Source organism: Panulirus ornatus, chromosome 4 (assembly GCF_036320965.1).
Source record: "Panulirus ornatus isolate Po-2019 chromosome 4, ASM3632096v1, whole genome shotgun sequence".
Classification (NCBI taxonomy): domain Eukaryota; kingdom Metazoa; phylum Arthropoda; class Malacostraca; order Decapoda; family Palinuridae; genus Panulirus; species Panulirus ornatus.
The window spans coordinates 75,964,097-75,985,463 of record NC_092227.1 but is presented as its reverse complement, the minus strand read 5'-3'; the positions used below and the strand labels follow the sequence as shown (position 1 = coordinate 75,985,463).

At 39.5% G+C, this 21,367-nt stretch overlaps 1 protein-coding gene across 1 annotated transcript in view; it reads right to left on the bottom strand.

Annotated features, from left to right (window-relative positions):
- Positions 1-21,367, bottom strand: part of LOC139745808 (uncharacterized) — a 71,304-nt gene that overhangs the window by 41,384 nt on the left and 8,553 nt on the right. The window contains exons 3-6 of the mRNA XM_071656388.1: positions 8,732-8,860; positions 8,427-8,531; positions 6,560-6,754; positions 2,627-2,909 (exon numbers count right to left, since the gene is read on the bottom strand). Coding sequence (XP_071512489.1) covers positions 2,627-2,909; positions 6,560-6,754; positions 8,427-8,531; positions 8,732-8,860 — 712 coding nt within the window. The remainder of the gene's footprint in view (positions 1-2,626; positions 2,910-6,559; positions 6,755-8,426; positions 8,532-8,731; positions 8,861-21,367) is intronic.

Below are 21,367 nucleotides of genomic sequence, written 5' to 3'. Positions count from 1 at the left end.
ACGGTCATCTCATATACACTACAAATATATGTATTACCCAAAGCTAAGCCAGGAACCCCTTTAACAACCAACCCCAAAGAAAGGATGAATAGCTGGATTGCCTGTGAGGTGAATATCCTGCCAAAGAATCAGCCAAGGTAGGCTTGTGCATGATTCATAGCCTGCAATACAATTTTTTTTCCTCTTGCACCAACTAAAATATTTAGAGGTCATATAAATGTCCAAAAGGACTGACATCTGCTGTCCTACAACCATGGTAATCTCTCTTCTATCCAAAGTCACTTAACTGATATGTACTTGGCAAATCACCTTTTTGTCCTCAAAATGAGTTTCCTCTGCCTCTGCTAGTAAAGCCATAGCCATGTCCCTGGCCAGTAAAACCTCTGACCTTGTCTTTCTCTCTGCTTGAACCTTAACATAAACAGAGCCAAAAACTTCAACCAAAAGAAGGCTCTGATTCCATCTGCAAAATACCAAGGGTAAAGATGCTCCACAAAATGTATTCCCTGTAAATCTACTATTCTGTTTAGGCTTCAACTCAGGTTGCAGTCTGAGTATATAAGGGCCTGCCCAAAATCTTTCTTTACATTCCTAAGCTTATGAACTACAACCTCAGGAAAAGTCTCACTGGGAAAGGTAAAGAATCTATCCTGAGATTTGTATATCATCCTGGTATTATATGAGCACCTTCTCTCTCCATGTGACATATCTCTGGCCTTCCTATCTTAGGGATTTGGGAGAAAGATCTCTAAAGCATTTGAAAAAATGTGGTATGTCTTTACTTTCTTAACTTCCTATCTTTGGCTTCTGCTTCTCTCCATTCCCAAATGCACAGCTTCCTCTCCAATCATTTCTTTGCAGCAGGCTGATGAAATGATTTTCCCCTCCGAACCAATCAGGCATTGCTCCTTTGAGTTTTGACCCATTGCCTACACTCCTCCCCTCATAAATGATCTCTTATCCACCTCTGATCCTATTCATCCTAATGATGCTTTACATACTTTAACACACTTTCCCTCCCCTCCTCCTTTTAACACTCATTCTCTTTTTTTGTATTAAAAATAATTCCTTTACAAATTCAGACCTGTGAAACACTTAGGACGGGGGATACAGTAACCTGATTAAGTTCAAATGTGCTAAAATAAAAAAAAAGTCTCCCTATTTGTTATGTCTTTCTAAATGTCACTCATTTCCCTTTGCTCAATTTCAGAACACCACAATTCAACTTTGCAATGACATAAACTTGTTCAACTGCCCAATTCTCTCCCCACATAAGACACATACACTATGTAACTTCACTTTATGACCTGTGGTCCAGCACTGCAGGAACAACATAAAGATAGATGGGACTCCTGAGGAAGGAACTAAGTAACTAAGTCCAAAGGGCACATCAAGATGGAAAGAACTGGATGGAGTGAAAGAGGCTTTATGGTAATGATGCCTAAACGTTCAAGAGGGTGAGACATGCATGGAATAGATGCACTATCAATGGGCTGAACCAGGGCATTTGAAGCAGTAAAGGAAACCACGGACTAACTTGTGGGGCTTAGCTGTGGATGGTAGGATCTGGATTCAGTGTTTCATACATGACAGCTATACAGTGAACATGTGCAAACAAGGCTGTGGTTTGTCTGTTCCTGACACAAACTTGGTAAAGTGGGAGAACGGTTGCAAAAGAGCCCATAACTTGGTAAAGTGGGTGAACAGCTGCGAATGAGCATATTATTCATCTGTTCCTGATATTATATCTCTGTCACAGGTGGTGACAAGTATAAAATATAAATTCATTAATATAATTTTTCTTTTTCATCCCTAATGATGGGGAGAAAGAAGACAACCTATGTATCTCCTGCATATCATAAAAGGTGAATGAAAGGGGCAGGAGCAAGGAAGCAGGAAATCCTCCATTTCTGTATCATTACTTTCTAAAAGAAGGAACAATGGAAGGAGCCTAGCTATGCTACCCTGCCACGTTTGGAAATAGCAAACACACATGAAAGTGAGAGCTATATCATTAAAAGTGAGCAGGGGGCTAAAAATCCTTGCCTCCTGTTTTACTTTCCAGAAGAAGGAACAGAGAAGGGGAACAAGTGAGGATTTTTCCCTCTAAGGCAAAGTCATCTGTTCTTGATGTTACCTCAACTAATGGGGGAATGGCAAATGCATATGAAAAATGAAGATTATAACTAATACTATCATTTTCATTATTTTCATCATTAGTAGTATCATTATCATTTTCATTATGTAACACTAGAACCCCTCATATGGGTCTCCTGCAGCTTTAAAGCTGTACTTAATGCAAAAGTAGAGCAAGGGGGATCTACAAGGGCTAGATGGTCTTCTGCAATGCAATACTCTCTTCTGTCTGTTGAAGAAACAGTCATGTCGGAAGTGAATTGGCAATCAGTGTGTCACCACTTGAGGTGGAGTACATTCATACCAAATATGGTATGATTGAATCTTCAGTATGCATAATATTACCTTAAGGATTCAGCTGATCCGCCAAAGTTTTCAGTACAAAAAATGGGTTCCTTAGTCTAACTAACTGGACATTCACTATGTATGACAAAATAATCAAAACATTACTTTCAGTATGCATATGTTTAAAGTGTATCAGATTACTTACCACTTAGACTGTTTTTTAATATAAAGACTAATTCTTCTTTTAAGAATTCATGACTCTTTAAGGCAAGGATGAGTGGACACTGGGAACGATCTTGTGGTGCCACACGATTAGTTAAGTGCCAAAACAAGAGTCTCAAAAGCCTGAAAGCTTCAACTAAAGTGGGTACATCATCTGTAGTATGCAGAAGTGTCAAACATGAATTCAGCAGTGACTGATGACCAATAACTTTCTTACATCCATCAGATTGGCAGCACAAGTTGGCAACCACACCCACCACAACTTCCTGCATGAAAAAAATATTATGCACTATATAAGAAATTAAAATCTAATTCATATATTCATAAAATTCTATTTCATATCTTATTCATACTTATGCAAGGACCTCTTTCTAAGAGAGAGTCCTAGTGTTACTCAGGACCTCTTTCCAAAGCCTCTTGCAGCCCAAGGCTGCACCACTTCCATAGCAAGGAAATATGAACTCCTATGGAGTGAAAAGTTCTTCAATAAGACTGTACTCCCAATGATACAGTGTTGTCCAAATGGTGAGTTTTCACTCAGCATAATCTCAAACAGAAGTGTGGTAAACTCTTTCATAGAACTTGTCTGTACATGCAGAGCTTCTCATATCTCTATGATTATATTTCTATGTAGCACTTATCATACATCATTTAAATCTATGAAAATATGGAAAATTTCTCTCCACCAGTTTCATCCATAACCATAAGATATATTCTCTAAGAATATATGGTTCTGGGTCTTCCTACCCTCATAATTCAGAAAGCAGACACAAGTGTTTGCCTCTCCTTTGTGAACAGCCCTAAGTACTCATACTCACAACTGCCCTCATTTAATGGTTCTACCCATGGCCAATTACCAACACAACTGGGCTTACATCACTGACCCCCTTCCTACTAGCAGCTGTTAACAGTCTTTCCATGCATTAGGATCCTTCTTTCTTCATTTATGATTTTGTTAGTGAACATAGTGAACATATAGGCAGGTGTGTGGTAAGCAGAAGCTATGGTTGAACTGGAGCGATGTGGTATCCAGAGGGCAACACACTGTCAATATCCTGAACAAGGAATTGGAGGGCTGGGGAGGTAATTCAGTTACTGTTTAGTGATGACATTGTGCTGGTGGGAGATTCAAGTGAGAAAATACAGGGATTGGATTCTGAGTTTGGGAGAGCATGTCAAAGGAAAAAGTTGACAGTAAATGTAAATGAAAGCAATGTATTGGAGAAAGACATGTCAAATGGAGTGTGAGTTTGAATGGAGAAAACTTGGAGAAAGTTAATGTTTTACATACCTAAGAGAGGACATGGGAGCATATGGAAACATGGGAAGAGAAGTGAGTCATAAGGTGGGTAATGGGGCAAAGGTCCTGGGTACATTGATGGATGTGTGGAAATAGAGGGCACTACCTGGAAGAGCAAAAGTTGACATGTTTGAAGATACAATGGTCCTGTCGGTGTTGTATGGATGTGTATTGTGGGCTCTACAAGAGAATGTCTGGATGAGGGTAAATGAGTTGCAAATGAAATGTTAAGGACAAATATATGGTGTAAGGAAGCTTGACTAAGTAATGATAGGGTAAGAGAAAGAGGTGTGATAATAAGAAAAGCATGGTTGAGAGAGCTGAAAAGGGTGTGTTGAAATGCTTTGAACATATGGATAGAATAAGAAAGGAAACGTCGACAAAGAGGATGCATGTGTCAGAAGTGGAAGGCACAAGTACAAGGGGGGAAACCAAATTAGAGAAGGGAGCATGGAGTGGTGAAGGTTTTGAGTGCTCAGGGCCTGAACATGCAGTCGGGTATGCAGCCTGCATACGACAGAGTGAACTGCAGTGATGTGGTGTACATGGGGCAATGTTCAGTCAATGGAACCAAAAAGGGCATATGAAGTGGTCAGGGGAAACTATGTAGGGTCTGCAGAGACTGAATGTGGATATAAGTTGTGGTTTCAGTGGAATACACATGACAACTAGAGAGTGGATATGAGTGAATGAGGCTACTTCTTTGTCTATTCCTGGTGCTACCTAATTAACGTAGGGAATGGAGAAAAAAATATAAACAAATATATACATATATCATACTGTATTCATTATACTAACCGCCGTCTCCCACATTAGTGAGGTAGCGCAAAGAAACGAACGAGGAATGGGCCAGCCCACCCACATATACATGTATATACATAAATGCCCACACACGCACATATACATACATATTCATTTCAACATATACATACATACACATACACAGACATATACATATATACACAGTACATATCCATACTTGCTGCCTTCATCCATTCCCGTTGCCACCCTGCCACACACAAAACAGCATTTTTATTTATTTTTTATTCATTTTGCTTTGTCGCTGTCTCCTGCGTTAGCGAGGTAGCGCAAGGAAACAGACGAAAGAATGGCCCAACCCGCCCACATACACATGTATATACATACACGTCCACACACGCAAATATACATACCTATACATCTCAATGTACACATATATATACACACACAGACACATACATATATACACATGTACATAATTCATACTGTCTGCCTTTATTTGTTCCTATTGCCACCTCGCCACACATGGAATAACACCCCCCCTCCCCCCTCATGTGTGCAAGGTAGCGCTAGGAAAAGACAACAAAGGCCCCATTCGTTCACACTCAGTCTCTAGCTGTCATGTAATAATGCACCGAAACCACAGCTCCCTTTCTACATCCAGGCCCCACACAACTTTCCATGGTTTACCCCAGACGCTTCACATGCCCTGGTTCAATCCATTGACAGCACGTCGACCCTGGTATACCACATCGTTCCAATTCACTCTATTCCTTGCACGCCTTTCACCCTCCTGCATGTTCAGGCCCCGATCACTCAAAATCTTTTTCACTCCATCTTTCCACCTCCAATTTGGTGTCCCACTTCTCCTCGTTCCCTCCACCTCTGACACATATATCCTCTTGGTCAATCTTTCCTCACTCATTCTCTCCATGTGACCAAACCATTTCAAAACACCCTCTTCTGCTCTCTCAACCACACTCTTTTTGTTACCACACATCTCTCTTACCCTATTATTACTTACTCGATCAAACCACCTCACACCCCATATTGTCCTCAAACATCTCATTTCCAGCACATCCACCCTCCTCCGTATTAGCAAGGTACCTTTAAGAACAAACGACTGGGCCTTTGAGGGACTATCCTCACCTGGCCCCCTTCTCTGTTCCTTCTTTTGGAAAATAGAAAAAACAAAGAGAGAGGGGAGAATTTCCAGCCCCCTACTCCCTCACCTTTTAGTCACCTTCTATGATACACAAGGAATAAGTGGGAAGTACTGTTTCTCCCCTATCCCCAGGGTTCTTAAGGTTCTTAACCTTTTTATAAATGTGGATCACTTAGAGACACCTGCTCTATCTGTGGACCACCTTAAGCACATATCCAATATTAAACTGGGTCTGAAATCGCTATCAAGAACAAATAATAATTCCGAAACCCCTACTAGATATAGTAATGATGGTAGGATTTATTCCTTCATCTATTTACTTAACCCTCCATGTATTTCAACCTTCCATGGACCACAGGTTAAGAACTATTGGTCTAGACGCTACATTAAAAGATGCATAACCTGTAAGAAAGTACAAGTTAGATAAATAATTTCTCCATATTTTTTGAATGATTGTTTAGCCCTTGTAAGATTATACTGGATCTATAATACATCTTTAGAAACAGCCATTCTTCCAGGCACCTGTAACATACAAGGCACCTAATTTCCTTTGTCAACTTGTCATCGACTTTGTCCAAGTGCAGTGAATCATGTTACTCTGTCACTTTACTGTCACTAGGTTCAGAGTCACAACACCTCTGATGAAGACAACACATTTCAAATAAGTTTGACTACTGATTATATTTACTTACAGTGAGCCTGGGTGCACGAGACTGGGTAATAATATCCTTAGCCAGTTGGAGAATGTCCATAACATCCAAACTCAAAAGATAATACACAACATCTGGCTCTGCAGTCATGTCCCATAACTGACAGGCTGCATTTTCTACATCTTCTGCCAACTCTAGTATGCTGTCTGCTTTTTCTGTTTCAACTATTCCTGGCAGCTGAGGAAGGGTCATAAAATAAATAAAATTAATCATTCATTCATTCCAATCATATAAGTACCACTAGAAAATGTTTTAGCACAAGAGCATTGTGCCCCTAACAAAAGCTCATCTTAAAGACAGTAATCCTGGCCTAGTCAACTATGTTATCCCACATTATGACTTTCCATTTCCCCTTAATTTTTATAGTATCTATTCTAAATAATTTTTGCCTCATTCCTGCAACACTGATTCTCTTTAAAAAAAAAATACCATACCTCCCCCATCTTTGTTATATCCAGCTAAACCCATACCCAAAACTCCATATTCACTTCTCAGAAACTCAGTCACAAGTGCTCTGACTTGATGTGCCTTTTTACTGTTATAAAGTCATCTGTAACTTCCTTGGTGTCACCCTACTGCTAACTTGTATATGTTAAGCTCTGCTGCAATTGTAAACAAACGATAGTAAGTAACCTTAGGTGTAAAACTGACAAGATGGGCAGAGATTATGATCATTCCTTGTTCTACTGCAAAAGTAAGAGGTAACTCTGCACTTACTTCTTTCAAATCATTCACTAACATGCAGACACACTGGAAACATGTCTGCTCTGAACAATTACTCTAAATGCTAGAACTGACAAGCTAGGAGTGTTAAAAGTGAATATCAAAAGGTATGGAGATGTTATATCATCAAAACTGTATTATCAAGCTGCAGAGTCATTCACAATGATGATAGAATCATTAATGATTGTAAATCAAAGTAAATAATATTTGGTACTGCATTAATTATTGAAAAAAATTCCAATTCATAAGTACAACAGTGCCCTGTTGAATGTCTAAAGCCCAAGTCCTCACCTTAAAAGGCTCCTGCCTTATGATCTTACCTACTACTTCTACCTCATGTTTCTACCTAATGCTCCTACCTACCGATTCTATCTATTGCTCCTAACAGTTTGCCAAAGGGCAAGGCTAGCACATAGCGCTCACCACAAGGAAATTGTCACATAATCGAGCACCTAATAATTAATCAAAAACAATCAAATAAACGTTTAACTCATTTATTAAGGTATGCTAAGCATTTTCTAGGGCTGATGGGAAACATCAGCCCTACATTAAATAATATGGAAGAGGGTAGAAATGTTGGAAACGAAATGCCTGAGGACAACATGTAATGTGAGGAGGTTTGGTCACATAAGAAATGATAGGATAAGAGAGAGGTGTGGTAGTTAGAGTATGCTCAAAAGTTATGAATGTCTAGAGAAGGTGAGTAAGGAGAGGCTGATTAAAATGGTATGAGTATAACAACTGGTGGAAAAAAGGAGAACACCAAGGATGAAGTGAGAGATGCCGTGTGATCGGGACCTGAACATGCAAGATGGTGTTAGGTGTGCATGGGATAGAGCAAATTGGTATACAAGGGGTGATGTGTGGTCAATGGGCTGAGTCAGGCCATATGAAGCAGTCAGGGAAAGCTACAAAAAGGTTTGCAGGACTTGATTGAGGACATGGAGCTCTGGTTTTGGTGTATTATATATGAGAGATAAAGAGTCGACATGAACAAATGAGGCTGATCTTCATCTATTTTTGATACTATCTCACTACCTGGGAAACAGCAAACAAGTATGAAAAAAAGCTTGAATAAACAATCATGTCCTTTTATGGTTTGTTATGGTTAATATTATTGTTTTACCTCTTCTTCAGTATTTCCCATTCTGAAATTATGACTGGAAGTTTCTGGACACTTGCTGGTAATGTCTTCAGTGGTTTTTTCATTTCTCAAATACTGTGGGAGAGCCTAAAACAAGGAAAACATTATATATCCACACAATAGTTTTCTGCCACATTTAAACTCCATTTTTTCAGCAAGGAATTCTTAGCCTTTATTGCACAAATGTTTATACATGATTCTCATCAACAACCAAAGCTCATTAACACTTTTATCAAGGAAAGACTTATATAAGTAAAGAAAAATAAAAACAGCAGCCTAAAACTAACCTGTGTAATTGTAAGAAGGGTATTCAAAATCCAGCGATGAGTGTATGTTGTGCTTCCAATGGCATCACCACGCAACAAAGCACATTCTGCTTCATCCAGTTCAAATGGAAGAGAAGGGTTCACTGTGTCCTGTGAAACAAGTCCTTAAAATAACAATAATAATGTGATTCTATCTCTATGCATGCCTTTGCTTATAAAATAATAGCCTCTACAAACATTCTTAAAATTGATTATCTCCTTACCTACAAGTATCCAAGATCTAACATCAATGATCCAAACTTCTGATTAAGCTCTCTACATGTTGGTTTGGCTATCACTGAAATGAAGCACTACCAGTTGGTTGTATATTAAATATGCAGCATTTAAAGTCAGCAGACCCCTATGAGTATCTGGAACAATACCTGCTCAAAGAAGAGTTAAAAAGTTTTACTCTCAAAATAGATAGTATCCATAAGGATTCACCCTCTTTAATGATCACAGATCATTCATTGGCCACCCAGGGTCAAGTGCATAGGTTTGAATCCTGGATGTGGCAGTCAGTCCACAATCAATCCAGCTGGTCACCCATCCTCAGAGGATTGGCTGATGAAATGGGTACCTGGCCTTGATTAGGACCTTAGGTGCCCATGCCGTCTCAGCTTTAAAAAATGAAAATTTTTTTTTTTTTTTTTTTTTTTTTTTTTTATACTTTGTCGCTGTCTCCCGCGTTTGCGAGGTAGCGCAAGGAAACAGACGAAAGAAATGGCCCAACCCCCCCCCCCCCATACACATGTACATACACACGTCCACACACGCAAATATACATACCTACACAGCTTTCCATGGTTTACCCCAGACGCTTCACATGCCTTGATTCAATCCACTGACAGCACGTCAACCCCTGTATACCACATGGCTCCAATTCACTCTATTCCTTGCCCTCCTTTCACCCTCCTGCATGTTCAGGCCCCGATCACACAAAATCTTTTTCACTCCATCTTTCCACCTCCAATTTGGTCTCCCTCTTCTCCTCGTTCCCTCCACCTCCGACACATATATCCTCTTGGTCAATCTTTCCTCACTCATTCTCTCCATGTGCCCAAACCATTTCAAAACACCCTCTTCTGCTCTCTCAACCACGCTCTTTTTATTTCCACACATCTCTCTTACCCTTACGTTACTTACTCGATCAAACCACCTCACACCACACATTGTCCTCAAACATCTCATTTCCAGCACATCCATCCTCCTGCGCACATCTCTATCCATAGCCCACGCCTCGCAACCATACAACATTGTTGGAACCACTATTCCTTCAAACATACCCATTTTTGCTTTCCGAGATAATGTTCTCGACTTCCACACATTTTTCAAGGCTCCCAAAATTTTCGCCCCCTCCCCCACCCTATGATCCACTTCCGCTTCCATGGTTCCATCCGCTGCCAGATCCACTCCCAGATATCTAAAACACTTCACTTCCTCCAGTTTTTCTCCATTCAAACTCACCTCCCAATTGACTTGACCCTCACCCCTACTGTACCTAATAACCTTGCTCTTATTCCCATTTACTCTTAACTTTCTTCTTCCACACACTTTACCAAACTCAGTCACCAGCTTCTGCAGTTTCTCACATGAATCAGCCACCAGTGCTGTATCATCAGCGAACAACAACTGACTCACTTCCCAAGCTCTCTCATCCCCAACAGACTTCATACTTGCCCCTCTTTCCAGGACTCTTGCATTTACCTCCCTAACAACCCCATCCATAAACAAATTAAACAACCATGGAGACATCACACACCCCTGCCGCAAACCTACATTTACTGAGAACCAATCACTTTCCTCTCTTCCTACACGTACACATGCCTTACATCCTCGATAAAAACTTTTCACTGCTTCTAACAACTTGCCTCCCACACCATAAATTCTTAATACCTTCCACAGAGCATCTCTATCAACTCTATCATATGCCTTCTCCAGATCCATAAATGCTACATACAAATCCATTTGCTTTTCTAAGTATTTCTCACATACATTCTTCAAAGCAAACACCTGATCCACACATCCTCTACCACTTCTGAAACCGCACTGCTCTTCCCCAATCTGATGCTCTGTACATGCCTTCACCCTCTCAATCAATACCCTCCCATATAATTTACCAGGAATACTCAACAAACTTATACCTCTGTAATTTGAGCACTCACTCTTATCCCCTTTGCCTTTGTACAATGGCACTATGCACGCATTCCGCCAATCCTCAGGCACCTCACCATGAGTCATACATACATTAAATAACCTTACCAACCAGTCAACAATACAGTCACCCCCTTTTTTAATAAATTCCACTGCAATACCACAGCAACCTGTCCATTTATATGACATCAAGGCATGGTAAGGTACAGTCAAGTGACTAGCCACCACAATAAATCAATGATAACTAGAGTCTGTGTTTTGTGAGTGTTACTGTTAGGAATCAATATACAGGTACACCATGGAATTTCTGGCTACTGATGGTTTGGCACCTCCTGTAGTCCGGCCAAAATTACGTGAGGGAACTTGAAATTACTGTGGCCACTAGACTAGTTTACTGGGCGGCCACATGTGGTATTGTGTGTAGGGCATGCTTATTTACATTCCTTACACTGCACTTGTTGGTGGTGATACTGCAATTCCGTGAGATTCTTAGCTTCTTTTGCTTACATTTAACCTTAGCTATGGCTTCTAAGACATATGAGAGTGTTAGTCATGGTGTCAAACGTAAACACCAGTCCATATCGATCCAAGATAAAGTAGAACTGTTGGAAAAAATGGACCGTGGTGTTTCAGTGCGTAAGCTGTGTGACATCTACAGCATTGGTTCATCAATTGTGTATGATATCAAGAAGGAAAGGGAGAAAATATTGAAATTCTATGCAGAAAGCAATTCCAAGAAGCAAATGACAATCAGAAAAACTATGAAAGATGGAAAGAGTACTGAGCATGATCGAGTGATGATGGAATGGTTTCGACACCATCAGAGTGATGGAGTGGACTTGTCAGGTAGCATGATAATGGACAAAGTTAAGTTGTTCCATAAAGAACTTACAGTACAACATGAGCGTTACTATAGTGAAGAAAGGCCTCAAAGATTCAAGAAGCGTCATGGAATTTCCATGAATAAATTGTGCAGAGAAAAGCGGTCTGCAAACCACAAAGGAGCTGCTGAGTATGTAGACGAATTTGCAATATTCGTAGCTGACGAGCACCTCAGTCCTGAGCAGGTGTATAATGCAGACGAAACTGCATTATTCTGGCGATGCACACCTAGAAAAACACTAACAGAAGACAAAGAAGACCCAACAGGATTCAAACAATCTAAGGACAGACTTACCATCTTAGGTGCTCAAACATTTAAATTTAAATTTCCAGCAGTCCATGGTATACTTTAGACACATGGGAGATGTATAATTAGTGGGTTAGAGGGGTTCTGATGAATTATCATTACATGACCACAGTTGGTCCGGCAAAATGGTTTATCTGGCAAGGCCTTGGAACCAAGAATGCCAGAAAATCAGTGGTGTACCTGTATTTTCTTTTTTAAGGAAAGGCTCTGTCTACAGCAGAAAAATTACTTTCCATCCTTCAAAACTTTCTCACCTATACATATAACACTATGAACCTCAGAGAGAATATTCAGGTGAAGGAAGAGTAACCTGAAGAAAAACTTAAAGAAAATTATTAAAGGACCTACCCTTCATGGTAACTGCCCCTAATCAGGACCATTCTTCTCTAAAGGTGGCTTAACCAAAGCTACACATGAAAGGTTAATAAAATATGAATAGATAATGTCAAAAGAGGTTGCTTGACAAGTGCCAAGGAATTTTCTTATCAATCTCCTCCACTAAGAGATCACTTACCCCAAGAAGGAACCGATTTTCCTTACAATAAAGAAGCCAAAATAAACATATATAAATACTCTCATATATGTTGTGTAAATAAAAAGTTTTCTGTGCCTGTATCACAATGGATTCTTTTCTAAGTCTAACCACTCCTTATTACCTAAAAACTCTGGCTTTAGATTAGGTTTAACTATGAAAAATGATGTTCACACTACAGTAAAATCTCTTAAAGACAACACATCAATTTCACAAACTCTTCCACATTTACCCAAAGCTACAAGAAAACTAATTTCACATGAAGATACAACAGAACATTACTGCCCATAAATGAACAGATTACAAAAGATTCAGGACTTTCAGTAAATCCCTTTTGGGCCAAGATGATAAAGGTGCAAGTGTCCTTGGGGAAAAGCATATCAACAATCTACTACATCAAAGGCAAGAAACATCAATTTTAAATCCCATGGCTATGGGCTCCAGCAAAACAGCCTCATATGAAGCAATAATGTTACTAACTCCATTCCTGTCACATATGAGACCTGAAATAACTCTAAACTTACTGATGACATTTCAAGAGTTTTTTCCAGGACTAAAAAAAGTCTCTGAGCAGAAGAATGAAAAATATGTACAGGATAATGTGTTAAGAGATGAGTCAGGGTCTACCCTTTTAATTTCCAAACATGTAAGATGACTTTTCTAAAGCCATGACAAACCCCATCTTAACATAAAAAATCCCCAACTCTCACCTAACTACTTTCCAATATTTCTTTCACAACCAGCGGCTAAAAAACACTTGAAAACTGTGCCTTTTTCCCTAAAGGGCCTTCTTTTGTTAGAACAGAGCCTTTAATCTTCAGTGAATTCCTAAATTCCTACTTAGGATTATTTAAAAATGTTCTCTTCGTGTGTTCATAGACTGCTTAACATCCTCTCCCTAACCTCTTAAAATATGTTCTCAAATGAAAATTATCTTGTTAACTGGTATAGGCATACCTTAAAATCTAAAGCTTTTTAGTTTGTATCACCAGGAAAGAGGGAAATACAGAAGGAAGAATAAGTTCTAACTGTTCTATCCTTCTTGGAGAAGCCAAAGCTTCCATCCTGCACTTCTTTATTAACTGTAGGCTAAAACTAAATGCTTCCTTACATCCATCTTGTTTGAAAAGGATCATACTTTCCAAAGATATATATAGATGTCATGTCACTTGCAACTCTAACAAGCCTGCAGAAGACTCCTTTCCTCTCTCAGTTACCCATGGCTGGATGACAACATTTGCACACCCTAAGAAGAGGTTGAATATGTTTTTATAAGTTTTCAAATTCCCCATCTTTACTTAAATATGCCCAAACCTTCTAGAGGTATGTACAGATGCCAGCAGAAAAATCCTTAAGGTTTCAGGTACTCAATGATCACAATGGTGGAAAGATACAAATGCACACTCCCAAGTAATCCCACACTGCTGATTTGGTGTAAGTTGATGAGATTACGTGAAGCTGGAAGACAGTGATTTCCAATAATCTCAATTGGACTTATGAGGAAGCCATAAAGGCCATAAACACCGTGATTCTCAATGTACTATTATGGGAAACTCAATCTTGAAGGAAAGCAAAGGAAAATGGGCGTTGGGGTGGTGAGTACATGCTAGGTGTGAAAACAGCCAAAATGCACCAAGATTTTTATGCCTTGTGTCATTATTTGCTGGGTTTAAATGGGTGTGGCTATTAAATGGCTCATGTTTTTATATTTCAAATTTCTTTAAATCTGTCCATCCTTGTTAGACCATTGTTTTTTTTCTAATTTTTTCCCTTGGTTTCCTTGGCTAGCACAAAAAATGTTACTGGCATACTTATAAATAATAAACTTTCCTATCAAGTTCAGCTTAACAGACTGCTCATAAAAGGACTGAATTTCCTCACCCTAGATAAAGACCTCAACTTTCATTAAGTGTTAAAAAATGGTCCACAAAACAAAAAGGGCTTTCCCTCCTCATGATCTGCTCATTCTTCACAAATGCAAACTGTGGCAGGAGATACCATTTAAATAGCATAATTGCATACTTGAGGGCAGTCAAACACTCAAGAAAAATAGAATATTTCTCAGGAAGAAGAGATGATTTATATATATGTGTGCAAATGCCATGGAAAGTACAGTCGAGAGAGGCTTGTCAACAAAAATAAACCCTATCTAGCATGCTACAAAATACAGCTGAAGCAAAAGCTATCTCTAAATTCTTTTGGCCTTCAACCTTGAGCAGAAACTATTGTAAGATTCCATCTTCTAACTCCAGCAGTACTTGAAAGTTTAAGGACCTATAGTATCAAACAAAGATCTGCCAGAAGGAGTCTTCTGCTTTACTATGCTGGCTCTATCTACTGTGTGCAGGTGAGGAAAATTACATTATTTTACTGTCCTCCAAAAACTCCCATGTACAACCAAGCTCTGATGAAGTTCTATAAGGACCAGTCCCATGAAGAATCACAAAGATTCTCCTTTGGGTAGACACCCTCCAACTCAGTTCCCTAGAGTACCAACAGTTCAGAAGAAGGGCCATGGGAACCTTCAGCTGCAAGGCCTGTCTTTGCTTCCCCTACTACTGACACAGGATTACAAGATCTCAACTTAAGCAAAAGTTGAGCAGTACATCAGCAACAATCAGGGTTCTAAGCACTACAGACAAAGCTCCTCCAAGTTTCTTTAACAGTACAATCCTATTGGCTAGGACTTCCCTGGGAAGACAACCCCCAACCAAGTTCCCCTACATTATCACTGATGCACTTGCTAGGAAATGGAAGTTTAGGCTTATGATCTACCATAACCTTCCCAACTGATGACACAGGATTACAAGATGATAAAATACACTAGCAACAGCTAGGGTTCCATGAACTTAAGCCAATCAAATCTTTATTGAGGTTCTGTAAAAGAACTACTCCACAAGGTATCAAAGGGGCTCCCTCTCAAAAGACAACCTCTAACAATTCTCCTTTTGTTCCCCTTTTGCATCATCAGTACACTAGACAAGGTATGAGAACTTAAATCTGAGTCTATCTCCACTTCCCCAACCACAGATAGACTGACAGGGGTACGAGATGATCTTGGCTTTATGAAAAGTCAAGCAGAACTGGCGAGTGCATTAAGGACAGTATGAGCACCAATGAAGTTCCATAAAAGAGTAATCCCATGATACATCAGAAAATTCCTAAAGGGAGATATCCTTGGACTCAGTCCCTTTGAATATCAGCATTCCATGAGTTGAGGCATAGAACCTTTGGTCTTGGAAACTGTGTTCTAGCCACCTTATCTATGTCAATACAAAAAAGTTAAATGGTCAAAACGATATTTTTGTGGAAGAAGCAATCTAGTGGTCAGACCCAGTAAGAAAGAAACCATTTGAACTCATGTCACAACCTCTAGTATCCCAGTTAGTTAAATGTACTTTAAACTATCATGCAATCCTTCAAAAAAGGTGAGTCATGGTATGGTTAATTAATTTCCATGAAAAGGTCAAAAGACTTTTTCCACAGCCATCTCAGACCCTGTCACATGTAAAATGGCCTACCTGTCGAACTTCCAAAACTCTAGAGAATTCTTTTAAATGATCCCATCTCTTGTTCTCACAGAACCAGTGGCTCTGGACTAATGAACATAAAAAACCTTCAAAACTATATTCTTTCCCACAACCTGCAGAATTAATATCCATCTGCATTCCTGAGGAGTGTGAATTCTCCATTAAAACATGAAAATAGTTGTCGGTCCTTTTTACTTTTTTAACAAGACAAAGTCATAAAGTGTCTACATCTGGCATTAATATTCCTTAAAGATAATAGCAGACAGGAGAGGAAAATAAATGAAGAAAAATCAAATTAAAGTATCTATGATATGATGCCTGCAAGGTGGCATCAACTTCCTTAAGTATAACAGATTTCTTGCTCCATTCGCTCATGGTGATAAATAAATTGAAGAGATGCAAAAAATTAATAAAAACAAAAAAGAGCCAGATTTAAAGGGAGGCTAAGCAGCCAAACATTGCCAACTCATAAGTAATCTTTATAAACATCATATACTATCATTTATATATTTATATATGTCATACTTAATTGCTGTTTCCCATGTCAGTGAGGTAGCACCAGGAAACAGACAAAGAATGGCCCATCCACTCATACACACACACACACACACATTATATATATATATATATATATATATATATATATATATATATTTTTTTTTTTTTTTTTTTTTTTTTTTTTTTTTTTTTTTATACTTTGTCGCTGTCTCCCGCGTTTGCGAGGTAGCGCAAGGAAACAGACGAAAGAAATGGCCCAACCCCCCCCCCCCCCCCCCATACACATGTACATACACACGTCCACACACGCAAATATACATACCTACACAGCTTTCCATGGTTTACCCCAGACGCTTCACATGCCTTGCTTCAATCCACTGACAGCACGTCAACCCCTGTATACCACATGACTCCAATTCACTCTATTTCTTGCCCTCCTTTCACCCTCCTGCATGTTCAGGCCCCGATCACACAAAATCTTTTTCACTCCATCTTTCCACCTCCAATTTGGTCTCCCTCTTCTCCTCGTTCCCTCCACCTCCGACACATATATCCTCTTGGTCAATCTCTCCTCACTCATTCTCTCCATGTGCCCAAACCATTTCAAAACACCCTCTTCTGCTCTCTCAACCACGCTCTTTTTATTTCCACACATCTCTCTTACCCTTACGTTACTTACTCGATCAAACCACCTCACACCACACATTGTCCTCAAACATCTCATTTCCAGCACATCCATCCTCCTGCGCACATCTCTATCCATAGCCCACGCCTCGCAACCATACAACATTGTTGGAACCACTATTCCCTCAAACATACCCATTTTTGCTTTCCGAGATAGTGTTCTCGACTTCCACACATTTTTCAAGGCTCCCAAAATTTTCGCCCCCTCCCCCACCCTATGATCCACTTCCGCTTCCATGGTTCCATCCGCTGACAGATCCACTCCCAGATATCTAAAACACTTCACTTCCTCCAGTTTTTCTCCATTCAAACTCACCTCCCAATTGACTTGACCCTCACCCCTACTGTACCTAATAACCTTGCTCTTATTCACATTTACTCTCAACTTTCTTCTTCCACACACTTTACCAAACTCAGTCACCAGCTTCTGCAGTTTCTCACATGAATCAGCCACCAGCGCTGTATCATCAGCGAACAACAACTGACTCACTTCCCAAGCTCTCTCATCCCCAACAGACTTCATACTTGCCCCTCTTTCCAGGACTCTTGCATTTACCTCCCTTACAACCCCATCCATAAACAAATTAAACAACCATGGAGACATCACACACCCCTGCCGCAAACCTACATTCACTGAGAACCAATCACTTTCCTCTCTTCCTACACGTACACATGCCTTACATCCTCGATAAAAACTTTTCACTGCTTCTAACAACTTGCCTCCCACACCATATATTCTTAATACCTTCCACAGAGCATCTCTATCAACTCTATCATATGCCTTCTCCAGATCCATAAATGCTACATACAAATCCATTTGTATATATATATATATATATATATATATATATATATATATATATATATATATATATATATATATATATATATTTATTCTATATATATCTATTTTGCTTTGTTGCTATCTCCCACGTTAGCGAGGTAGCGCAAGGAAACAGAGGAAAGAATGGCCCAACCCATCCACATACACATGTATATACATACACATCCACACACGCACATATACATACCTAGACATATCAATGTATACATATATATACACACACACACACATATACATATATACACATGTACATAATTCATACTGTCTGCCTTTATTCATTCCCATCGCCACCTCGCCACACATGGAATAACAACACCCTCCCCCCTCATGTGTGCGAGGTAGCGCTAGGAAAAGACAACAAAGGCCCTGTTCATTCACACTCAGTCTCTAGCTGACATGTAATAATGCACCGAAACCACAGCTCCCTTTCCACATCCATGCCCCACAGAACTTTCCATGGTTTATCCCAGATGCTTCACATGCCCTGGTTCAATCCATTGACAGCACGTCAAACCCGGTATACCACATCGTTCCAATTCACTCTTTTCCTTTCACACCTTTCACCCTCCTGAATGTTGAGGCCCCGATCACTCAAAATCTTTTTCACTCCATCTTTCCACCTCCAATTTGGTCTCCCACTTCTCTTCATTCCCTCCACCTCTGAAACATATATCATACATATACATATACATATACATACACAGACTTATACATATATACACATGTACACATTCATGCTTGCCTTCATCCATTCCTGTCGCTACCCCACCCCACAGGAAGCAGCATCGTTACTCCCCGCTTCAGCAAGGTAGCGACAGGAAAACAGACAAAAAAGGCCACATTCATTCACACTCAGTCTATAGGAGAGAGGATGTGTTTGAAATGAAATGTTTAAGAGCAAAAAGTGGTGTGAGGTGGTTTGATTAAGTAATAAAAGACAGAGCTGTAGTAATAAGAAGAGTGTGGCTGAGAGAGCTGAAGTTGATGTACTGAAATGGTCTGGACATAAGGAGAATAAATGAGGAGAGACAAAGTGAATAACTGTGTCAGAAGAGGAGACATGGAGAAATGGAAGGCCAAATTGGAGATGGAAGGATGGAGTGAGAAGGATTTTGAGTCCTCAGGAGATGAAGTCGCAGGAGGGTGAAAGGGCATGCATGGGACAGAGTGAATTGGAGAGATGTGGTATACAGGAGACATGCTGTCAATGGATTGAATCAAGGCACATGAAGCAGCCAAGGAAACCAAGGAAATGTCAGTGGGTCCTAGTTGTGGATAGGGGGCTGCATTTTTGGTGCTTCACACATGACAGCTACCTCTGTTCCAGGTGCTACCTCACTAATGCAGGAAACAGAAAACAAGTTAGTATGAAAAAAATCTTCATTCTTGAATTACAATACATAACACACACTTAACAACCTATTTTAAAACAGGTCAATAACGTGGACGGTGAAAAGTTCTATGAGTGATGCAAGGATAGTGCAACCAGAGAACATAATATAAAATTAAGCAAAAAACTTGTCAAAAAGATATAATTAAGTACTTTTACACTATAAGAGTGGTGGATGAATGGAAAATAATGACAGCATACATAAATCTAAGAAGTTGTATGATAGTAGAGAGTGTTCAAGAGATGGGGTGCCACAAGTACAAAGCACCCTCACCATACAGTACCAATACTTTATTAAAAATAGCTAATCACACAGCATATTTTGACCTCATAACATTCATGCATCACCCAAAAAAAAAAAAAAAAAAGATAAAATCAAAGTAAGAGGAAAAAAGAGAGATGATAAATCTCTGCATAGGTGGAGACAGTTAACTGAGCGAGTCACTGTTCATGCATGAGGTTCAAGTTAGCTAATGTGTAGAGGCAGCACCTTACAGAATCCTGGCACCATTTCCTGGTTTAAGGAAGATCAGCAAGCCAAGCAGAATGTACAAACAGCTTTCTGGCAGCCGTGGACTTTAGTCATATCTCACAGTAAAGCTGTATATTACAAGTCATAAATTGTGGCAAAAGAGTTGAAGTGATATTTACAGCAATATACCCTCAACCTTAACTGGATTACTGAAGGGCCTTGAAGAAAACCATCATGTAAATCCTTTATTAGGATTATTCAAAGTGTTTTCACCACCATGACTTTTCTCCCTGATCTCTTAAAAACCTGTTGACCTGTATAAGTAAAGATACTCTCAATTCTACAACCTGCCTCATTGCATCAACTGGAAAGATTGAAAGGCAAAAATTGCAAACTGTCTAGTCATTCCATCTTACTAAGGGAAACTACAACTTCCATCCCAAACTGTTTCTGAACTGTAGGCTAAGCATCAAAATTTCCTTACAGAGGATTCAAGAAATGTTTAAGAACATGTCCAAAAACCTTATCTGTAAGGTTCTGGTTAAAAAACTGCTCATAGAGGGGTAAGATTCTTTAACACCACTAAATATATTAAATGACACTTTCCAGGAACTTTCATACAATGTACTAATGAAGACATTTATATCTAACAACTGCCTCAGCAAAAACCTTATGCCTTATGCATAAATACCTTTGCTGAAACTGATTTAACAACTGATTTAACTGATTAAACTGGCAAACAGCAAAAAATGCTAGGACTGGGGACAATCTTAACTTGTGTTTCGGGAGAAACTTAAGAAGGTACAGAAACCACAACCAAAGATACCAGTAAACCTCTCCTTAAGGAAAAACATTTTGGTCCTGCAAGGCATTACCATAATACTTTTATTTCCTTAGTTCGGTCCTGTTCCACAATATATCACTGTAAATTGGTATGGGACTGGAACTTGCCAGTTGTTGTGGGGCAATGGATCAACCCACACAATCATGAAAAGGGAGGTGATCTTTGTCTAAAAGTTGCTCCCAACATCTTGACTCTGTGAGAAAAGTTTTCATAAAATAAACAGTCCCATCCACCCAGGTCTGAATTCTGGGAGCTACTTATCTACTGAATATCAACAAAGTTTACAAAACAGAATCCAGGGAGTGAGGATACCTTGACTGGTTGACATTTGTCCCTGGGCTGGCATCACTATAGGTCTGAATCAGTACTGCTGCTATATAACATTGTGATAACATTCTAGTCCCTACCTCTAATCAATTCCCCCTATATGGGCCAATCATACATAAACAAACTCTGCATCTTATATGTTGGTCTGATTATC